The sequence below is a fragment of the Sciurus carolinensis genome, chromosome 15 (assembly GCF_902686445.1).
Source record: "Sciurus carolinensis chromosome 15, mSciCar1.2, whole genome shotgun sequence".
Taxonomy (NCBI): domain Eukaryota; kingdom Metazoa; phylum Chordata; class Mammalia; order Rodentia; family Sciuridae; genus Sciurus; species Sciurus carolinensis.
The window spans coordinates 60,405,860-60,428,360 of NC_062227.1; the positions used below are offsets into that span (position 1 = coordinate 60,405,860).

The window sequence follows — 22,501 nt, forward strand, 5'->3', positions numbered from 1 at the left end:
ATTATTACTTAGTATATATTTACTCTGATAAATTAGATATTAGTCCTGGCCAAATTCAAATCTGGAATAATTAGTAATAGCTGTTTTACTATTTCAATTAGAAAACACTTAAAATAACCTCTCATAACTTTCTTCATAAAAAATGAAATGGATTTGGAACATCCAGATGGGTGATTTGTAATTTTCCAAATTATATTTAGAAAAAAATGGATAAATAGATAGAAAAAGATGACAGTAACAACAAAAATTTAAAGAGTAAATGGCTTACCCTTAAGTGATTACATGCTCAAATTTCTCAAGAAATGGATTTCCAATTTTTTCTGGATAACTTTTTTATTGTTTTTGTTATTATTTTCTACTTACCTGTTTTGTATTATTGCTTTTATTATTGTTATTATTCTGGTGCCAGAGATTGAACCCAGGGCTCCATAAAGGCCAAGCATATAATTACACTGAGCTATACACTCAGTCCCTATTTAACATTATTTGAAGCTATCAAATATATTTTTTTGTGAATTAGTATAAATGGTTTCTCCATCCATCTAACCCCACACCCAGGTCTTACTTGGATTCTCACATCTGCAATGAAATCTGATCAGTTTTCAGAAACAAAAGGAATTGTCAAGAATCAGTTTTTCCCCTACCTAATGTTGCTTAGAAAGGTGCTATCACATATTATGGTAGTGGCACCTCCTTCAGTCAAAACTGGCCAAGTTGATAGGTGCTAGATTTTACATCACACTTGGGAATTGAGAGGGGTTATTGACACATAATTTATGGTTATTAGTAACATTTTCAAATTCCTACAAAGAAGGTACATAAAATTTGGACATCAAGAGTGTGTTATGAACAAAATCAGTCTTCTGAGTTATGACCAAGTGCTTGTGAAATAACCCAGATTAAGGATTCCTCTAAGAGGGATGAAAACATTGGCAGAAGACTGTTCCCAATGCTGCCAGGTTCAGCAAAAGTCAAATCCGCTGAACATGTTTCATTGTGCCCAGGGACTTACCTGGTTCCTTCTGGTGAAAAAATGACCCACTGTTACATTTCCTATAGGAGCTGAATTTCTACTGAGAGAAATTCCGTCCGAAAGAAAATTTGGAACCTTGAGTCAGAGTTAACCTGACAGAGATGAATCATAAACAGAGAAGCAGGAGGTTGAATTTTACTTACGTGATAGAATGTGAGAAAAGTTTAGACTTTTCTGAAAAGTTCCTTGGTAGATTCTTGTCACAATTACCTCTCTTGGAACCCAAGAAACATTATGAAGAACGTAAATATGGAACAAAAAGTCTGTTATATTTTAATCAGTTTCGATTTGGGCGAGTTTTCTTCTTCTGTATAATAGTAATAATTTGGAAATGATACACAACATGGGAGTCTTCATCCCTTTGTGTAATGGTGTGTAAATAATTATATCTATCATTTTTTAAGTCGCAAATCCAGATCTACCCTATAATTCTCCCTTTTTGCACTCCCCTTCTCTCTTCTTCCTTGTCCTGATTACTTCTGGAGACTCTTCTAGGCACAGTGCCCCATTAATATGAAAGTGACTAAGATTTTCATGATTAGCCCTAGAGTTTAACTTTCAGGCTGGAAATGGGAAGGAAATTGTGCAGGTAGGGTAGGGCATAACTGCACTTCCAAGTTTTTCTATTTGCTTTTCATATTCTGATTAAAATTCATTTCGTCTGTATCTGAGTCGGTGTGCATGTTGTGTGGTGTTAAAATGAATTCTCATAATGCTCTTAGCACCAGCCGCTGTTCATGGTGGATTCATTGAATCCTCCTTTCAGTGCTGAGTTCCCTCAGTATACTCTGACCATCTCCATTTGACCAACAAAGGAACTGAAGCTCAGAGAGTTTAAATGACTTGCCTGTAGAAACAGCAGTGAGCACCAAGGCCTGATTCAGATCCAGGAAGCCAGGCTGCAGAGCCGTTTTTAACCACCTAGCACCTTCTTCATGCATTTGTTACAGGTACACACACACACAACTTCCTGACATACACACAGTTGATATCTGTCTGTAAAGATGCTGTATGTAAAGTTTTGCGTGTTGATATTTCTCTACAGTGGACTTTCCTTTCTCCATCTCCATGAATATCGTTAAGGAGAAAGCACACTGCTCTCAATCTGGGACCGTCTTGTTAGTAGGAAGTCACAGCATGGAGTGTATGACCCTGAAGCTTCTTTATCTCAGGAAACACAGCGATGGTACTAATTCCACTCTGAGGCAGCTTGGGCTGTCAATGCTAATACTGAACACTGGGAAGAATAAACAACACAAATTGTTGGTAGTTGTTTTATCGTTATCTTCTTCCAGTTGGGCTGGAAACCTCAGATCAGGCTCAGCAGCACTGTTTCTGGTGAGGGCTGTCTTCCTTGCTGGCAGAAGGCCACCTCACTCCATCCTCACGTGACAGAGACAGCAGCTCTTAGGCGTTTCTTCTTAAGTGGACACTAATGCTATTGGATCAGGGCTCTGCCCTTATGACTCACTTAAACCTTTAATGTTTCCATAAAAGCCCTATGTCCAAAAATAGTAACTGGGGGCTAGAGCATTAATATATGAATTTGGTGGGGGTGGGGGAGCGTACAATCCAGGATATAGCAGTCATGTTCAAATGAAAAGTTGTTCTTTCTTTCCTTTTCTAATAATCTTCCTTGTTTCTCAGACAAAGATGCAGAAAGTAAATGTTTTGTCCAAAGTCACACAAATAGTTGTTGGCTGAGTTGGAATCCAAAAGGTTTCTTTTAAACACCTAGCTTATGCAGTCTTCCCACTACATACTGTTGCTGTACTTATTTAAAAATACTGGATTTGGAGTTTTTTTAAAAATTGGATTAAACTTCTCAGAGGTTCTCATGGAAGCCTTTTATAAAGTCCCTGTTTGGGGGTTGCAGCGAAAGTTAACTGTAACTGTGAAATGTGACCATTTCTTAGCAGCGATTTCCAGATCAAACTTTGAAGGGACTGTTTTTTGCATCTTTATATTCTGTGTAACTCCCAAACACTCCTCCACTTTGAGGTGTTATATATAAAAATTGGTATTTTGGGTTGATGTCTGTGATTTTGCCCACTATAGCAGTATAATAGAGTGCCTTAGAGAGGGCAAGAGTCTTTGTGAAATGATGAGTGTCATTACTAAGAGAAATTACAAAGAAAATGCTCATTTCCAGCCCTCTCAATGTCTCTAACTCTCTGTGGACTAGCAGAGGAGTAACCTGCAATGCTTCATCTGGAGAAGAAGCATCCATTCCTAGTCCAGTTTATGAATCTAGATGACAAAGGTCCATGTGAACTGCCCTCCCATTAGAGACCACGGTAGTGGGTGCCAGTCTTCTCCAAATCTCAGTGATGACTGTAGTGCATGACTTTCCCTGCCAACATTCACTGGGTATGTGCTCTCTGAGCACTGGAATAGAGTCAGATCCCTTAAATTCCTGTATAGTTCCACCTCTGTGACTTGCTGTGTGACCATGGGCATGAGCATTAACTCTCAGCATCTTCACCTATAAAAGATGAATTTAGCCCAAATTATCTTTGGTTTCTTTAGAGATTTAAGATCCTCAAGTTTTAGGATTGGTATTAGAATAAAAACCCAGGTATCACATCTTTGCATAATACAGCAGCTCCTGTTAATGACTCTCTCCCATGCGCAAGTCAGTCTTTCATGCACTGTGCATGCACCACGCTAGTTAATTCCCATAAAAACCTTACAGATGGAGAAAATGAGACCCAAGAGGCCAAACCTGCCCAAATGCTCACAGTATGTAACTGGTTAGGCCTAGAGCCATAACCAGGCTGCTTAACTTGAGAATCTTCACCATTGTATAATTTCTGGAAATGTAGTCAGTTCATTGGATCCTAAGAAAGTTAAACCTGCTGACATCACTGTAACTTTGCCTCATTTGAAGGACTTTGTTTCTCCTCAATAGGACATTCAGGCCAAGTTCTTAACACTACACCTGCCATTTTACACCTCAGCAATTTTAATCTCATGAACAAACAGCACATTAATTGTTTCCCATTTCAGGGAAAGAGGGTTTTCCCTGATCTAGTCAAGCTTAGAATTTAGTTAATGTAATCCAGACTTTGTAGGTTTTGGATTACAACAGTCAGGCTGCTGTTTGAAAAATTGAAACCTTCAAGCACCCTCTGATGGGAATGTTTAATTGAAAATTAACACCTCTCTACCCCATTATTGTGCATAGTTTGAACTCAGTTTATTATTTAACTGCTTGCTACACCCACTTGAGAAAGCCCTTCTCACCTGTGCTTTACTCAGGTCCAAAATTTTACAATTCTAGAAATAATGATGAGTGAAAAAATAGAGGTGGAAAATGAGTAATGTGCTTTTAATAGAGTGTTAAGTGCTTATCATGCTCCCTGCGAGCAGTCAAGTGGCTGTTTAAGTCAACCTCTCAGGAGTTTTTATGCTGTAATGGGTAACTTTTAAAGAATGAAAAATATTCAGTCCTCAAAGGAATGGATATGATTTTAACCTACTCAGATCTTCAAAGTAGACATTTTTGTTTATACATCCTCAAGTAATATTTCATGAACAAGTTCATTTAAGACCCACTGTGCTGCTGGATGTCATTTTCTTATTATAGACATTAGCCATATACAATGTCTTCCTAGCTTTATTTTCTGTCTACTTCTATCAGTCCTGGGTGCTGCCTCCTCAATTTTCTTTCCAAAACACAGATGAGTCCCTGACATTGCAGAATGAAGTCAGTTACTTGGCATCAAAACCCTGGCTACCTGACCCCAAGTTCTCTGTCCTGTCTTCGTGGCCACTATATCCCTCCCCATGTGCCAAAGTCTACTTATGAAAATCCACCAAAAACTCTGGAAAGAGTGCATTTTTCATGACTCCATGCCATAACTGTGTAGCATGACTGACTCAGCCTTGTCAAAACTTTCTTTTCCCAACTGAGGAAAGTTCTCATCTTTTAGACTTTCTTCCCAATGCTTTGTTTCCCAAGAAGGCTTTCTTACATTTTTTATCTTTTATTCCTCTGTTTGTCCATAATATTCAACTCATTCTTCACTGTTTTTTCCCATTTCTTATAGTTTGATATTTATATTTCTAGCTTAATGACCAGATTTTAAATTCTTTAAGGACAGAGGACTTGTTAGATTCTCATTGTAACTTTCTGATCTCTGCCCAGTCTCTTATTTACAGCCTATTATTTTATAATTACCCAATAGATACTTGTTGAGTTGAATCATGACCCAAGTGTTTGGGGAAACAATCATAGACTAATGGGCTTTACTGACTAATAGAAGTGTAGGTTGGAGAATGTAAAAGCAACCGTGTCCATGTCTGTGGATTTCATCCATTTTACTGATCTTGGGGGAGATTGAAAAGGTGTTAGAAGTATGTTTCCAACTGAGGAAAGCATATTCAGCAATCACCTAATAAAACAAAAGATCAAGAGAAAAACAGGTTTTCTGTGATTCAAGAAATGGCAGTCACCCTTGTAGATGATTCTGACCTCTTCTGCCCTTTACTTGGCCTCCACTCTTCCTCTTGTTTCTTGGTAGCAGAAAATTTATAGACTTGAATTTCACCAGCTGCTTGTAATTCTGAGTTGAGAAAGGAAAAGCACATAAAAACTAATGCCACCCATGAGGTTTGAAATTATGGGTAGAGAGTATGAAAAGAACTGGACTTACTTTTGACAACTTGATAGCTATGTATCTAGCACAGGGCTAGGTGTGGTAAAACATCAGGAAAATGAACAGTTCCATGGGACTCTATTCAAGAAGCTTATAATATGGTTAAAAAAAGAATACTAGCATTCCCAGCTCAATGTAAAAAATACTGAATTTCAAATCAGTATGTCTACTTACAAATGTCACAGAACTTCAGATGGACAATCACTTTGGGCTACAGCAGAAAAGACTTCAAACCTAATACTGAATTTCAAATGCATAAGTAAAATTTGAATCAATACAGAGACATTCTTGGGGAAAGATTAGTTGACCTCTTTTTTAGAGGAGTCCTGGGATTGGAAAGTCAGGAAACCAAGAAGGTGAGCAAATAGTGAAGATTGCTTGATGGGTCCAGAGAAAAACTAGGGCACCACTTTGCAGAATAATATGCAATGGTGGAGAGAGAAATTGGTGATGGAGCTTTTCTGATCTCTCTGCTCTAAAGTGGTAGTTCTCAGGCATTTATTCCTATCTTTCAACCCAGTAAAGACCTACTATTGACACCACCCACTGAAGACCTGCATGCCACCCTGCATCAAGAGTCATAAAACCCATTCACTCTTAGTCACTGATGCCAATCTTCCCTGTTTTACAGTGTGATTGTGGGGCAGGGCAAGGACAAGATGACCTGAAATAGATAATAGGTTTGGAGCCTTAGTACTAGTCACCTTCCAAGAGCTGTCTTGGCCTGTTTTGTGTCCTTCTCTTATGAGTTTTCTGTAGTGACACTCTCACTTTTCCCAGTGCTCTACCTGATTGCAAACAAAACCATTTCCTTTCCCCTGCAAGGCCTCTTTCCTTCTCTGTGTCCTACGGTGAGTGGAGACAGCATCTTAAATCACATATGCCTACACCCTCCCACAACCCACCAGGTTTGCCTCTTAGAGGTGCTCTGATTTCTCTTTGCTCCACCCCAGTTCTTCCCATAGTAACGAATCCACTAATGGTGAAATCATCATCATCAAAGCTAGTGAGACTCAACCACTTAAAATGCAATCCTGAGTTTATTAATCTAAGTCACAGTTTACTCATCTATAAAATGGGGCTGATAACATCTGTTTCATAGAGCCATTAATACTATTCTCACCCTATTTATGGCAACAGGTGCTTCCAATTCATTTATTCTTCACAGAATAATCTTTCTAATGTACATATGCCACTGTTCTACTTAAAATACCTTCAGTGGATTTTTGTCCCTTACCAATAAGTTCTGGAGTCTGGTAGACTATATAGGAAGTCTTATTATTTCATGTCTGTAAACTCATCTGCCTCACCGTACTCTATCTGGTAAGTTTCCTCATCCTTTCATTCTCACCTCACATGCTACCTCCTCTGAGAAGCCTTCCACCATTTTTAGGTAAAGTTGTGAATCCTGTTTACTAATTATGATACCTACATAAAAACCGTGTGTGTTTTCTAATTTTTGGAAATTACCATGTCGTTATGACTTTTAACTTAACCTGTTTCCTTTGCACACATTTATGTGCCTCTCCAGTACGAATTTTATGTCCCTGATGCTTAGAGCAGTAGTTGCACTGGACACATTTGTTGAGGGGATGGATGGAGCATGAACATTTATGTGAAGGAAGAAATACACTGGCTCCCGCCGTGACATTAGTCACACACAGGAGTCCAGCCAGCAGGGGGCTCATATTCTGGTATCTTCATACTGCAACTGCCAGACACATGGTCACTTGGAGAAGAAAGAGCTATCATACTCTTCCGCCATTGCTCCCTATGCTGCTTGGAACTTCACTCAGACACCACCCAGAAAGGCAAGGCTGTCGTGAGTCATTCTGTGGCTGTTGAGAGGATGATCTTATATAAACCTCTTCCTCCATGTCGTATTCTGGGGAATGGGCTAGCTCTTGGGAAGATACAGTTATCCAGAAAAGTGCCCATATTTATAGAAATAAATAATGCAAACCTCATTAAATCTACAAAGCATTATGTAATGTACTAGAGGGCACATGAGGAGACTTAGTGGAAACAAAGTTTCCAGAGAGCACCAGCAACCACCAAATCATTAGCAATTAAGTCTTTATATTTATTCTGCTAATAATTGAGTTGTTAATCAGAGTTCATTCTAAATTTATGTGACTCATATTTACAACAACTAATAAACTTAATGGATTTAGATATGTGTCAGTTTATGATATGCATGATTGGGGCAATTTACCTGGTTCATCAGCAACCAGGTAAAGAGAGATGGACTAATTATAGTTAGAATTATAAAAATCAGCACTTCGGAACTTTTCTTACTTGAGAACTGTAAGAAGGAAGTTAAGCATTTTTCTACAATCAAAAGATACTATCCATCTCTCTCAGTTCTTTGGCCCCCTGATACTTGACTTTTCCGTTTTTGCCCCCTCGCTTTCATAAGATAGAGCTGATTTGTGAAATAGGATATTTATGCTAAAACTTCAGATCAACTGACACCCATCATCATATATTCAGGAATCCAGATGGTCTGGCATAGTGCTGCTTTTGCATTGATGCTTGTGAAGAAGTTCAATATTTCTAAACGTTTTTCCTGCCCTAGAAGATTTCCCAGGCACCAGTCTTTACCTGTAAGTGACCAAGCTGTTCAAAAGGGCACACATATATGCCTCAGGCAGTCCAGACCTAGAATCAAGCTAAGATGTTGACCAAGGGCAAAAATGAGGATAAGAAATCTATGTTTAAATTATCCATGTGTAAGAAGCTTAGATTGTTCACTTTGTCCAGGAATGTCCCCAAATAACTCAAAACTTAGCATCTTCTTTCACTCTTGAAGTATGGTGATTTTCCAAATTATATTGTCAGTCTATTTATGACATGTGTGGGTGAAATTATAAACTTAATTGCTAGTTTCATTTCTAGGGATGCTTTTTTTCCTCCTAAGGATTCTTTAAGAATGAATGTGCTTTTTAGCAAGAGTCTATTCTGTTCAAATTTTATGGCAAACAGACAAAACTTGAAATTGCAAAAAATCCTGCCCCTTATGGATAAGGAAAATATGCACAATGGCCTATTTGTTTTCCTTATGCTGTGAATTATTTACCAAATGCATTCCTCGTCTCAACATTATTGCTCTTAGACTTTCTGCAGGTGGCAAATATAATAAAGGTTTTTATAAAGGGAAAGCAACAAGGATTTGTTGATCACAAAGTCGTTACATATGAGAGGCATATTAGCTGCCTTACATAGAGAGTAGTAACAATTTCTTTAATTCAGTGAACTTTCTTTTTCTGTTTATTTGAAAAATAATATGTTGAACCTTAGGAAAGATTGAGAAATTCTCATTAGTTCTTAACTACGAAAATACATTTGAAATATCCTAGGTGTTGGGTATTCTTCTTCTTGGTTTTGATGTCCTGATATCTTTGTTCAAAGTCAGCAGTATTATCAACTACATGATAAATTGATCTGTTAGACACATTTTTCTAGCCCCTGAGAAATAATACACTTTACATATATCTCAATATGTTCTTTGCACTGGACAGTAAAACTGTATTCAGATGGCACGAATAGATATTCTTCATTCACTGGTGTACAAGACAAAAACTCAATGCAATTTCCATCATTATCACCAGAATTATTCTCAGAGAACCAATTCCAAGATGAAGATGATATCTTTGTGCTCTGCATCCTTGGAAGGATGTGTATTGAACATTTGTTAGATGACTGGTCTGTCCGTTGGTTTTGAATTATGGGCTATGTGTATTTCTCTAGGGATTGATAGCCTGGATGCCATTGCAGGACCCTCTGTTATCCCCATTCAGAGAAGATGAATTAAAGAATAGATTACAACTACGACATCCAGTTTTCTCTTATGTCCTCTGCAGATTAACTTTCTGCTCTCTCCTGTTCAGCATACACAGAAAAAAATCAGACTCTAGCACTGAAATTCCAAATGAATCAATCATTGGTAGAAACTGGAAATTTTTTACCATGGGAAATATTCTCATCTGTGCCACAAGTAAGGCTTTAAAATAAATGTTGATGTTGTATGATTTGAGACATATATCAAACACACACACACAACCAGAATACAAATTTATAAGCGATAATTTACGTGACACATTAAGAACAAGATTACAAAGAGTAAATTGCAAAATAGTAATAACTTACAATTAATAAATTACAGTACTCCATCACAAGCTCTCCTGACATTAGTCATTAATCTGATGCTGAACATAGCACCTATCACTCTGGTCAGCACTAGGGGATATAACAATGGACACACTTCCTAAAGGAGGTTAAGTTACTTCTGTCCGTTCTTCCCTCAGTCTGGAGAGCAAGTCAAGGAGTCTAACTTTTGTGTAAGGAAGCACCTAGATCCTGCTGAAAAAGGAATGAAAAAGAAACTCCTTAGAAGATCTATTTTTAAAATTAAAAAAAAAAAAACTCCTTAAATGACTTTGTAGTTTATAATATTTTCAAGATTAAATCAAGGGGAGGAGCATGAAATTTCTGGATAAGACCCACCTAAATTGTCCCTAAATAAAATATATCTAAATGTATTTTAACTATTTTAAATAATTCAAAATTGGCCACAAGCATCCTCTATTTTAAATTCAGCATAATCCCTTTTCTTTTGTCTACTTTTCCTTTCTGAAACAACCACTTCCTAATTTCAAAACATAAGGTAAAGATAGAAAATATTTGCTTTAATTATCAAAACTTCCTGGCAAAAGGGGTCTTTCTTTCTTTCTTTCTTCTTATAAAACTATCTGGATGCAATCTTATCTAGTTAAGTGATGCATAAATTCATTACTCTTCATCTTAAGTCTTTCTCCCATGCTCAATTTCTACTAAGAAAATATGGGCATATGCTAATATAATACAACTTCTTATTTATATTGTATAGAATTATAAATTTTAATCACTATGCTTATATAAAATAATCCTAATTTATACAAAAAGGAATAAGCTATCATTTTTAATTAATTGAGGTTTGTTGTGCTTTATTTGGGGGGAAACCTGCATACACTAAAGTCTATTACATTATTTGCAAACAAAAAGTTACATTTAAATTTATATTAATTTAAATATTTGGAATTTTGATTTTTTTAAAAATTAAATATTTAGTATATTATGCAAAATAATAAGGAGTCTTAAAATAAATATAGAAACTATGATGTAACAGAACTGAAAATCATACTTTATTTGTATTTACAGGTAGTTTTAATACTACTCAATAAATGAAAAACATTTCAACCAAATCTAATAATAATTTTATAGTAATAGATGGATTAAGTTTTCTTAATTCCTTAAAGTCAGACTAAATTAAAAATATTAGCAATTGGCTAATATTCACACGGATTGATTTGTTTAGGCTTTGGATACAATAAACCAACTCTGTAGGAATCATAGCTAATATATCTTTTTATAGTTCCTCTTCCCTGAGGATCTAGAACTATGCCTTTCATGTAGTAGGCATTTAATAAGTGTTGAATGAATTATTACCAGTTTAATGCTCCTTTAATAAAATGTAGACCTCTGGGATAGGGCAGTAGTTTGTATCTTTGCATTAATTGACTTTCATTCCAACCATCTTCCAAATGCTAATTACTCCTCTGTTTTGCTAAATCAGTGCTTATGAAATTAACCAAGTTAGCAAATATGATACCATAGTAACAAATCCTTAAAAAAAGCTTGGCCTGCCTGGCAGTATCACCAGTATCCTTTCCTCTTTTGTTTCCAGTGTCTCCATATGTATAACATTTTGGTACCTGCGTTGCAACAGTGGGAGAACGCTTTCTGAAGGAAGCCTTCTTAGAATTTAAATGACACACTTGAGGGAATGGGAACTTGGCACTTAAAATTAAAATTTGGTTCTTGTGTCTTTAGATGAAAAGATCCCAGGTTCATCAATACCCCAGAAAGGGTTTTGTGTTTTCTGCGTTGAACTGGTGTTAAGAAATCAGAATTACCATAAATCCAATCTTTCTCATTGATGATATCATGATTCCTTAAAGTACTTTCTTTTGGACTTGTTAACTTTTCTTTTGTGGTATCAATCCAATTATAACCAACAAAAACTTTACTTATGTGAACACACTAGATCCTTTGGGTGGAATGCCTGCATTTTAAGCTATTCTCTTATTTAGAATCATTTCTAGTGTTCCTTAATCTTACCCAGCACTCTGACCTCTGTGACATCAGATTTTTTTTCCTTTCTATTGAAATCTGCAATGTAATCAATAGCCTTGGCTACATCTAAGGGGTGCTATACCCATAGAATTTAAGGTCTAAGTAATATATGGATGTGCTTGTGGGCTTGTTTCTGCATCCTCCCACAAACTAGCAGGGAGAGTTGGAAACTTCATTAAAAAGACATTTGTCAGGATGCTAGAGGAAAAGGAAAATCCTCCACAGGCTATCTACCTAATTTCCAGCCAATACAGGATTACTCCCAACAGGAATCATTTATTGCCTATACTGGCCTAAGTGATGAGGTTGTTAGCATCTCTTTTGGCTGACTGCTTTGCAATCTCGCTGCTTTCAGTTGCTACAAAAGTCATCTTAATATTCATACAGAACTTCTGTCTCACTTCATTTCTTCCAACATTGATCTCACAGTGTCCCATGGGCAAAGCTTTTCTTCTGCTCATTGAAACCTCAAATGCATCAGAATCAAATAAGCAAGGCATTTGGAAAAGGGTTAGTCTTGTCCACATTTCAGTCAACCCACCAAAATTTTCACAGTGTCTGCTCATTTCATTGTTCTTTTCATAGCCACCTACACGTGCATGAGCAGGCACAGACAGACAGACATACACACACACACACACACAGATAGGAGCCTCCATCCTAACTTCCACTTCCTGATCCACTTGGTCTTTGATCCATAAGATGTGACATATGCTATTTTATGCTGAATATATAGTTATAATGTGATGAGATTAATTTTTTTCATGTTTGTTGGAAGCTTGCTGTCCATTCTAACTTCAGCTTTAACTCGATATCAAAAGAAGTTTAAAAAATTGTAAATGTGTACTCAGCGAACAGAATACTAAGTTGTTTCTTCACAATCCGCTTGCAAATAAAGTGATGAGGTCTTGGAAAAGCTTTCGTAAAGAGGAATGTTTGGTATTCAAAAGAATGTCACAGGACCAGGACTTTAAAGTCACAAGGATGAAGTAAACTGAAATCCATAAATGTGAAAAAACACCCATGTTATTGCTGCTGACTGCCTGAGTGGACTTCCTGCTTATCACCCACTGATTAGAACTGCTCTCAGAAACAACACTTTGAAGCAAATAAAATAGAGTCAGCTGTGTTCTGATATGGGTTTGCACACAGATTCACTTCTCTCATATTTTTCTCTAAGAGGCCCATCTAGGTATTCTTAAACTCAAAACCTAATCAAATAGTGACAGTTGCACACATGCATCAATAGAAAAGGGATTGCTTGTGGCAAAACACCATTAATTAAGTTGTGGACGGTAGTATAATTATTTCTGGTTAATTTCTGACTCCGTGATCTTAAATACTGCTTTCCCAACCATTCAACACATCCTGAAAGGCACTGTTTCTAACACTGTAACCCTGGCAGAGCCTTTGTCCTTTGGGGATATATTTGTAAGAAATATTCAGACCATGTGGGTTGAGACCTTCCCAGACGCTACTTCCAACTCAGTGCCTCATTCGCAGGCACTTTTTTTGGCACATAACAACTACAAAAAAAATATCTGAAACCCAGTTAGGAGATGAAAGATATGGTACCCTGGTACCATACTAATGAACTTATCATAACCCCATACCTGAAGGGTGATAGTAAAGTTTGAACCTAGGAAACCTAACCCTGTCTTCTTTTTCTTCTGAGAAGTTGGGTAGCACACCATTTAGAGGAATATCACTACTTGTCATTTACATAAGAATATTGGGAGAAGAAAAAGGAAAGAGGCGGGGATTGTTTTCCAGAGAGGATATGAATTGATCTGCTCTAAGGAAGTCTAATTTTTCATGAGAGATTTTTCTCATATATGAAAAATAATATTTTCTCACAGGCATGTCTGTATTAATATTGTCAGACTTTCTTGGAGGTAGCCAAAATAGTCTTGTTTAGTTATTGTGGAATTTTAAAATATTTATTTAAATTTTTGTATTTTGTTTGTACTTTTGTGGAATATATCCACTAACATTCTAATGTGTTTTCCTAATTAACAGGTCGCCATGGAGATGGAAGTTACTGGCCAGTTGATACTAATTTGATTGACAGAAGCACTCTCAATGGTAAGTATATAAATTAGGCTCTATTGAATTAGTTATACTAATTGAATGGTTAATGGTAGAGTGTCTGAAGAAAAATTTCTATTGAAAAGTGCCAAGAACCCCAGACTTAGGATTTCTGTGGAATACTAGAAACCTGATGTTACTGGCAAATCTATAATTCTCTAACAGGAGATGATGCCAATAAGAGGTGCCAAGTTCATTAAAAAAAAATAAAATACAAGAATAAAGCAAAATACCCAGATTTTAAAGTGGTAAAGTATTGTAAATATTTTACAAAAAATGAATTTGTTAGAGAAAGAAGATAACTAAATTTGATTAAACTGAAAACAACTAGGTTTCATAAGTTAAAGTTACTGAAACCTTTCACCTAGAGACTACATTTACTCCTGAAATCCTTTAGCATTTTATTGTTAATTTTTGTGTGTGTTGTTAAGATTAGAATTTTGGCTGCATTCCAGGGCCTGGTCCTAAGTTTTATAAGACACAATCCCTGGAAGGATAAATAAATAAATATTAGCCAAATTCCCAGTAGACTAATATATACATATATGTATATATATAGATAGATAGATATATGGCCTTTTACAGTTTATTTTAATTATTGCTTTGTTTGAGTCACTAAAAATAAAATCAGATATTCAAGATGTCAAAGACTTGTATAGCCTACAACTGAGATTAAGATACTAAATATTTAATAAGCAACTGAAATCTCTTGCATGTCTCTGCATTACACATGCATCTTTTCCATTGTCATTCCTCAGTCTGATGTAAACACTTTCCCAAATTTGATGCTCACTATACATTTTGATAAGTATCCCTAAACAGTATATTTTTTTATGTTTGTAAATATATGGAAATACCATCATATCAAATACTATCATATGATATCCTCCTGCACCTTGCTTTCATCTTTAGCTTTCTGAGTTTTAACTATGTGTTTGAAAAAAAAACTTTTTCCATAATTTATCTTTGTGGCTGTACAGTATTCTATTTTAGGGAATAACACAATCAATTCTTTATTTAACCATCTTAGCAGGATTTCTTGAACAATTTGATTACTGAGCAGATAAGGTAACCTTCCATTAGGGTGGTCTCCTGTTAATAAAATCCAGATGTAAAGTCAAGATTGTGATCTAAAAGTTGTTTGCTGAGTGTGAAATCAGAATAAGGGGGTGAGTTCAGTGACTGTTTTCTATCATAAACCATGATAAACGAATACATCCATTTCCCCAAAGAGAAAGAGTAGACCAGATGCTGCTTGAGTGAAGTTTTAGTGCCCCCGTCCTCTGACCAGTGACAGACTCAGGAACATATTTTCACTTGCTGACTCTTCTCAAGTTGTCTGCCACATCTTCCTCTACTACTAATGCCTTCTACCTAAGCATAGACGAAGTACATTTTCTTACTTTTAAATTTTATCTTTGTTCATTTCTGTTGCTATAACAAAATACCTTGGATTCGTAATTTATAAACAAAAGGAATTTAGTGTGCACAGTTCTGGAGTCTAAAAAACACAAAGTCAAAGAGGAAGCAAGCTGAGAATCTAGTGAAGGCTCATTCTCTGCTTCATAGATGGTGACTTCTAACCATGTCCTCCCATAGTGGAAGGAACAACCAGTCTCTCCCAGGTCTTTTTTTATAAGGCACTAATGCCATTCATGAAGGCTCTGCCCATATGATCCAGTTATCTCCCAAAGGCACCACCTCTAAATTGTAACCATAATGGGGTTAGGTTCCAACATATGACTCTGGGCTGTGGGTGGTCACAGACATGCAGACCATAGCAAGTTTCCTGAATATATGTTCCAGTCTAGCCTCTCTCACATTATGTTCAGCTTGTTCTGTCTGGGATGTTCTCAGCTTCCTGTTGTCTCACACTGTTCCTCCTTCCTCATCTAAGTAACACTCCTTACAGGCAAGTCCTGGTTCTGGTAGTTCCTGATATGCATAGGACGGGAGCTCACAGCAGGAAGATGAGAGGAGGGATGTGTTGAGACAGAAAACAGACCAATGGCATGCTCCATAAAGCAGATTTAGGTATTGGTAGTTCCCTCCCCAAACTCTGCAAGTTTCATTAACTCACTCTCCTGCTTCAATTATTAATCTTCAGTTTCAACAATATGCCAAGCACATTTCATGCATTGAAGCCGTCAGTCAGTAAGTGCCACTAAACCCTCACTGAATGCCGAGCTCTTACAGTGAGCTGTAGGTACAAACTGAAAGACCACTGCAGGAGCAGTAAACCAAGAGGTCGAACGAGCCAGGTAAACAAGGTAGAGGAATACTCAGAGGATGAAGGATGTTGAGGAAAATCCCAGGGATGGGCAGGGAGGGTAAAAGAAAGAAGTTACTAAAATTGTGTGGGGGAACATAATTGTAGTAATTGTTGTCCTGAGAGATTGTAGGTTTGGAGTCCCTGTGGGAAATTAACATTGTCCCCTTTGGAATCACCCAGCAGTGTCAGTTTTGAGATTCTGTTTCTACAGGGAGTTTCAACTTGGAATTCATTTTCAGGTAAGGGTACAATCATCTGTACTGGCATAGGATAGTACTTTTTGATGGGACAGAGTACCAGGAAATTAAAGAGAATCAGTATGGATAATGGAGAAAGAGCCAATATTCCAGCCATCACTCAGCAGGGGTCACAAGTGTTAAATTCTGGGACCACTGACCCAGAATTATGTGCTCTCTTGAACTGTATGTCCTAATGGTCCCTATGGAATTATCAGATTTATTAACTACAAAGATAATGGAGCCTGGTGAAATTTGAATTATTTCTAATGGTCTATGAATCAGAGATAAAAGCTTCGTAAGGGATTTCCTCTCATGTACTTATGCATCTCAGTGTATGTTTGCATAAGCAATGAGACATGATTCGAACCTAGCTGGATCCCAGTATCTTCACTTGCCAAATCTAGCAATTCCAATTGTGGATCAAGCTTAATGGCTTGGTGTTGATTATTTGAACTCACCCTTCAAAATAAAATGAACTCTGGTTAAAAGAAACCCGAGCCTGAATTTGATATGAGTATGTATGTCAACAGAACTTTTCTTTTCAAAGGAATCAGACCGCAGATGAAGAGGGTGACAGTAATGGAGAGAAATGCATGTCACTGTGTTCCTTTTTTATCATTTAATTTATGATTCCTACTGAGAATGCAATCATAATTAAATTTGACCTGATAAACATTAGCTCACAGGACAGAGTCATGAAGACAAAATAGACTAGTGACATTCAGTGGCTTTGGGCCAGTTGATATAAATTATTGGCATTATCCCTCAATTTTTTGCATTGCCTAACGGTGTTTTAGGGGTTTTATGTTACATGCATTGGATGAATAAAGCACCTGAAATACTTCTGGATTACCTACCAGAATAACAAATTGGCTGATTATAGTGAATTTATAACCTCAAGACACATGGTGGTAGAAGGCAAACTTAATCTGTTTCCTATACTATTTTGCAAGGAGATAAATGATGGTAAATATGTAATTTGCCTTTAGCCCTGGTTATTACTAGCAAATCAGCAACAGCCTCTGAAAACCCAGCTTCCTAATTAACGTTCCGCTAATGTCTTCAGCTTCAGAAGTAGGTATATTTCCCAATTAGATGTACAAGTGAGGCCTCTGAACGACAAAACTCCCATCTCAATTCACTGTTAAAAGTAGACTGCGTCAACAAAAACCTGTAGTCAACGAAATTTCATACATCTCCCCGGGGTGACGGAATTCTAGAGGTTTCCTGGCTCTCACTACACTTGCAGAGTTCATCTTTCAAGGTATTATAATAGAATAATGGCTTATTGTGAGGCTGCTCAAGCCAGTTGCAAATAAACTTAGACCTTGCTAATCATTTGCTTTCTTTCTCAGCATGCTGCTCCTTTAAAAATTCACGTTTAGAATTCAAATAGAGAAAAACAAAGCTGTAGTTCACGTTTACTCTTACCGTTGGAAGCCCTTAATTAAATTGTAGAAACTGGAGAGGCATCCTAAATTACTTTCTTGTGGCAGGTAGAATCAAATCCAATATGTGGTGATATGGTAATGTTTTGTTTATGATGCTTCCCATTTTTTAACTATGGTTCACATTTGTAACCCTGAAAAATCTTCAACTTCTGAAAATATATTTTGTAGTTCATATTTGTGTGAATGACAACAACTACGAAAATCACTTCAACTTCATCCTGAGTTTTCCTTGGGAAGCACCTATTTCCTTCTGCTGATAGTTCTGTCTGTAATTTACAAAGTCAGTTTAGTCAGTTGCATTAAAAGATCTACATGCCCTATAAAATTATTACTTTATTATCCTCTACCTTTGAAAATAATGTTAGACTTGATCCATTTTAAGAGTTTGACACTTCATTATTAATCAAAAAGTCAATATTATTACTTAATATTTAAAATACTTGGAATTATAATCGATGCTCTTTAAAATTTGACGTACATTCTTTTGGAGTGAATGTCAGAGAAAAGACCATGGTTTGCCTTCAATTTTTGAAAACTTTTTTTTTTTCTCAGAATTCAATAACATTTTAGCCAAGCAAGATAATGTGTAGATGAAGTACTTTCTACATTCCTTTGAAATGACCACTCTGAGATTGGTAAAATTAGAATACAACTAACCATATACTCAGTAACCATCTCAATGCCAAAGGAAAGGTCCAGAAGTAATATTTTATATCTTTCTCCTGGATGGAATGATAACTGAAGGGACCTGCATGTCCAGGACCCGGCACAGTAACCAGCAGAGACTGCGTTAGCCTGTTAGCCTCTCACCCACACATAACTATCCCACGGGACCTTAAAGGATCCAGCCTAATCCCAGACCCCAGACCCAGAGCTCACTTTCCAGGAATTCCTGCTGTGTGACCAGTCAACTTCCTTAAGCTTTTTGGATTTCAGTTTTTCATCTGAACGTAGACAGTTTGAAGAGCAGGGCTTCCTGATCTCAGCATGACTGACACTGAGCGCTGGATGATCCTTCGTCATGGATGCTGCCGTGTCACTGCGGGACATTCAGCAGCACCTTGGCCTCTATTCACTGAGTGCCAGCATTGGCTTTCTTCTTCCATATTGCAACAACCCAAATGTCTCTGGATACTGCCAGATTTCCCCTGAGTGGGGATGAGGGTTGGGGGTGAAATCTTCCCTTTGAAAACCATTGAACTAGATCACTGTTCCCTAAAGATTGGTTAAAGTACATGGTCCCATGAGAATCTCTGAAAAAGAATGAAGTGTACCACTCACCCTTAAGTATTTTAGAAACTGCCTTGGTCCTTCACTTCTGTTTTGTCGGGGCCTTCCCTTCTGCTTGAACTCTAGAGATCTTAGTTCTGAGAGAGCTTTTCTGCTTATGCTTATATTCTTCGTTTTGGTGATCTTATACATTCCTAAGACCTCAAATTCCATTTAAACTCCCAAATTCATATCTCTAACGCAGCCCTGCTAACTGCCTGCTGAACTCTTAGCCAGTGTATTCAAGACTGAGCATGGGCTCTTCCCTTTCTGAGCCTCCCTTCACCCTCACAGACATGAGAACTATTGCCTATGCCCCAGTCTGCCTCTACCTTTCTCTCCTCTCCCATATGAAACCTGAGTGTTGCTCATCTGCTTTCAGACTACATTGTGCTTATGTCCACAGTTGCCACCATCTCTGTGCAAACCCCCAGCTTCATCCAAAGATCTTTAAGCTTGTCTTTACTTCCACCAACCTCCCTCCACACAGCAGTCAGACAGGTCGTCTTTATTTTTTTTTTAATGTGTATTTTTTCCAGTCTCTATTTTAAAATGTCTTCTAATTAGTTATGCATGATAATAGAATGTGTTTTGACACATCATACATAAATAGAGTATAACTTCTCATTCTTCTGGTTGTACATGCTGTAGAATCACAACAGCTGTGCAGTCGTATATGCACATAGGGTAATAATGTTTGATTCCTTCTACTGTCCTTCTTAACCCCATACCCCCTTCCTTCCCTTCACTTCCCTCTACCTAATCCAAAGTACCTCTATTCTTCCCTAACCCCACCCCCCATTGTGAATTAGCATCCCATATCAGAGAAACATTCTGCTTTTAGTTTTTGGGGGATTGGTTTATTTCACTTAGCATGATGCTCTCCAGCCCCATCATTTACCAGCAAATGTCATAATTTTATTCTTCTTTGAGGCTGTGTAATACTCCATTGTGTGTATAGATAAACCACATTCAGAGGTCTTAAAGCAATCAAGGCCGTCACTGGCCTGCTGAAAACCCTTAAATGGTCTGTGATTGCATTTCCGGTAACTGGATGAGCTCTGTATGATAGGATCCTGTTTCTCTTTCCAGCCTCATCATATGCCATTGTCTCTTTCGTTCCTAAGGTTCCAGATCCATAGCTCACCTCCAGTTCCCTTGTAAAGGAACGAAAACTATCTCCTAGCATCCTTCATGATTCAGCCTGTAACTTCCTGAATGAGCCCTTTCATGAGCTTCCATCAACAACTACATGCTCTCTCTTATATTTTATCTGTCCATGTGACCCCTCTACTTTTCTTTTAACATCACTATATTATAATGGTAATTTCATAATTATTTGAATCAATTTGTTTAATAACAAACTTTTCCAGTAAGTTGTAAGTTCCATGATGTTAGCAAGTTCCATGATGTTAGCAATCATGGCTCTCTTTTTTTTTTTTTTTTTTTTTTTTTTTTTTTGTGGTGCTGGGGATCGAACTCAGGGCCTTGTGCATGCAAGGCAAGCATTTCTACCGACTGAACTATCTCCCCAGCCCCAATCATGGCTCTCTTGATCAAAACATAGCATCCTCAAGATCTAACTGGATCTTTACTACATATTTATGGAACGATTGAACATATTCTTGAGACAAGAATCCTTGAAACAAGAATTTTTTTTCCAACTTAATTGACCAAAGAATTTTTTTCCCCTTAGCTCTGATGAATATCTCATTTTAGGGAACATTGGGCTAGATTATCTGCCAATCTGTTCCAGCTGATTGTCTATAGTACCCAATTATAAGGGGAAATGCTTTGAAATAATCAAGGCCACATGAATTTCCATTCAATTCAAAGACCAGTAAAATTATTAAGACATATGTTGAGCTCAAAGTATTCCAATACTCAAAAAACTATTGCTGTAAGAAAAGTGTGCATGCCCAACTAGAAAGTTTCATTGTCTCTCTTCGGGACTGGGATTGTCATTCATGTGTGCACACTGTTCACCTGGTTCTTGGTGTTGAGCAGCCATTAGGGCAGCCATTGTAGCAAGGGCATCGGTCCTCCAAAGAGGAACTGGGGCTTCAAGACTCTGTACCTGTTTCATTTTCTGTGTAATCAAGCACTTAGTACTCTTCCCCACAACATTTATGGGGGGAAAGCATAATGAATATAAGATATTTTTGAAAGCCTGAAACATCTTAGAAAAACCAAAGGGATTATTTCAGTAAGTCAATTTTTTTAATCTTTATGAACACTTGAGAACCATCCCATTGTTCAAGTGTATATTTTTGCTTTTATTAAGTTTAGTAGGAAAAAGATGAAACATTTTACTGTGACCAAACATCATCAAATTTATGAACAAATGGAATGCCCTTGGAACTGCAAAAAAAATCAAAAAAAAATTCAGCTGTCTCTAATTGTCATGGAGTACATGTAGGTCTAGACAATGGATACCTATATTAGCGTGCTAACACCTGGAAAAACTATTATATTAAGATGCTATATTTTTTCCTTAGATTGGAGAAATCACATAACATAAAGAACATTGACCCACATCTTAGTGTCTGTTGAGGGCCAACTCTGTGTCCAGGCTTGGGGTCATTGACCTACCATCTCATGGTACAAGCACAGCAGCCTGTAGGGTACTTGCAGGTCTTTGAATTTTCCATGCAACTTTTCCTCCAATGATGCTTGAAAGGTAGGTGCAGTCAGATTGCCTCCCATAACTCCTTATCGCACTAGCAAGGTTTGTGAGCTCTGAATTTCCTTCCAATTTGGATCAGTGTTTTGACATGTTGAGATATGCAGTCAATCCTCCTTCATTGCAGACCATGTATTTGTGAGAGTCACTTACGTGTTGATATTTGTTTGTCACCTGCAAATCAATACTCATGGTGCTTTCCTGGTCTTTCATGGATGTGTACAAAGTGGAAGAATATTTGCGTTGCCCAAGGCTCCTGTACCCAGCTGAAAAGAAGCAAGGTACCTTTGCCTATGGCTTCATCTCCAAAGTAAACAAGTAACCTTTTCATGGCATATTTAATGTCAGGATTTTTTCATTTTGGTACCTTGTGTTGGTGATATTACTTCTTAAAATGACCCACAAACATAACAAATGTAGTACTTTCTAGTATTTCTAAGCACAAGAGGGTTGTGCCAGGCTTTACTGAGAAAGTATATGTTGCGCTCTGTTTAGGCATGAGTGATACTGCTCTTGGCTATGAATTCAAGGTTAATGAATCAACATCAGACACTTAATAAGGTGTGTTTAAATAAAACGCACATTATACAATGTTATATATTTTATCGATTAATAAAAATAGTGTCTGCAG

At 37.2% G+C, this 22,501-nt stretch overlaps 1 protein-coding gene across 1 annotated transcript in view; it reads left to right on the forward strand.

The window, feature by feature from the left end:
* Positions 1–22,501, forward strand: part of Dcc (DCC netrin 1 receptor) — a 1,110,494-nt gene that overhangs the window by 1,010,043 nt on the left and 77,950 nt on the right. Inside the window, exon 22 of the mRNA XM_047526548.1 lies at positions 13,888–13,953. Within this exon, the coding sequence (XP_047382504.1) occupies positions 13,888–13,953 (66 nt within the window). The remainder of the gene's footprint in view (positions 1–13,887; positions 13,954–22,501) is intronic.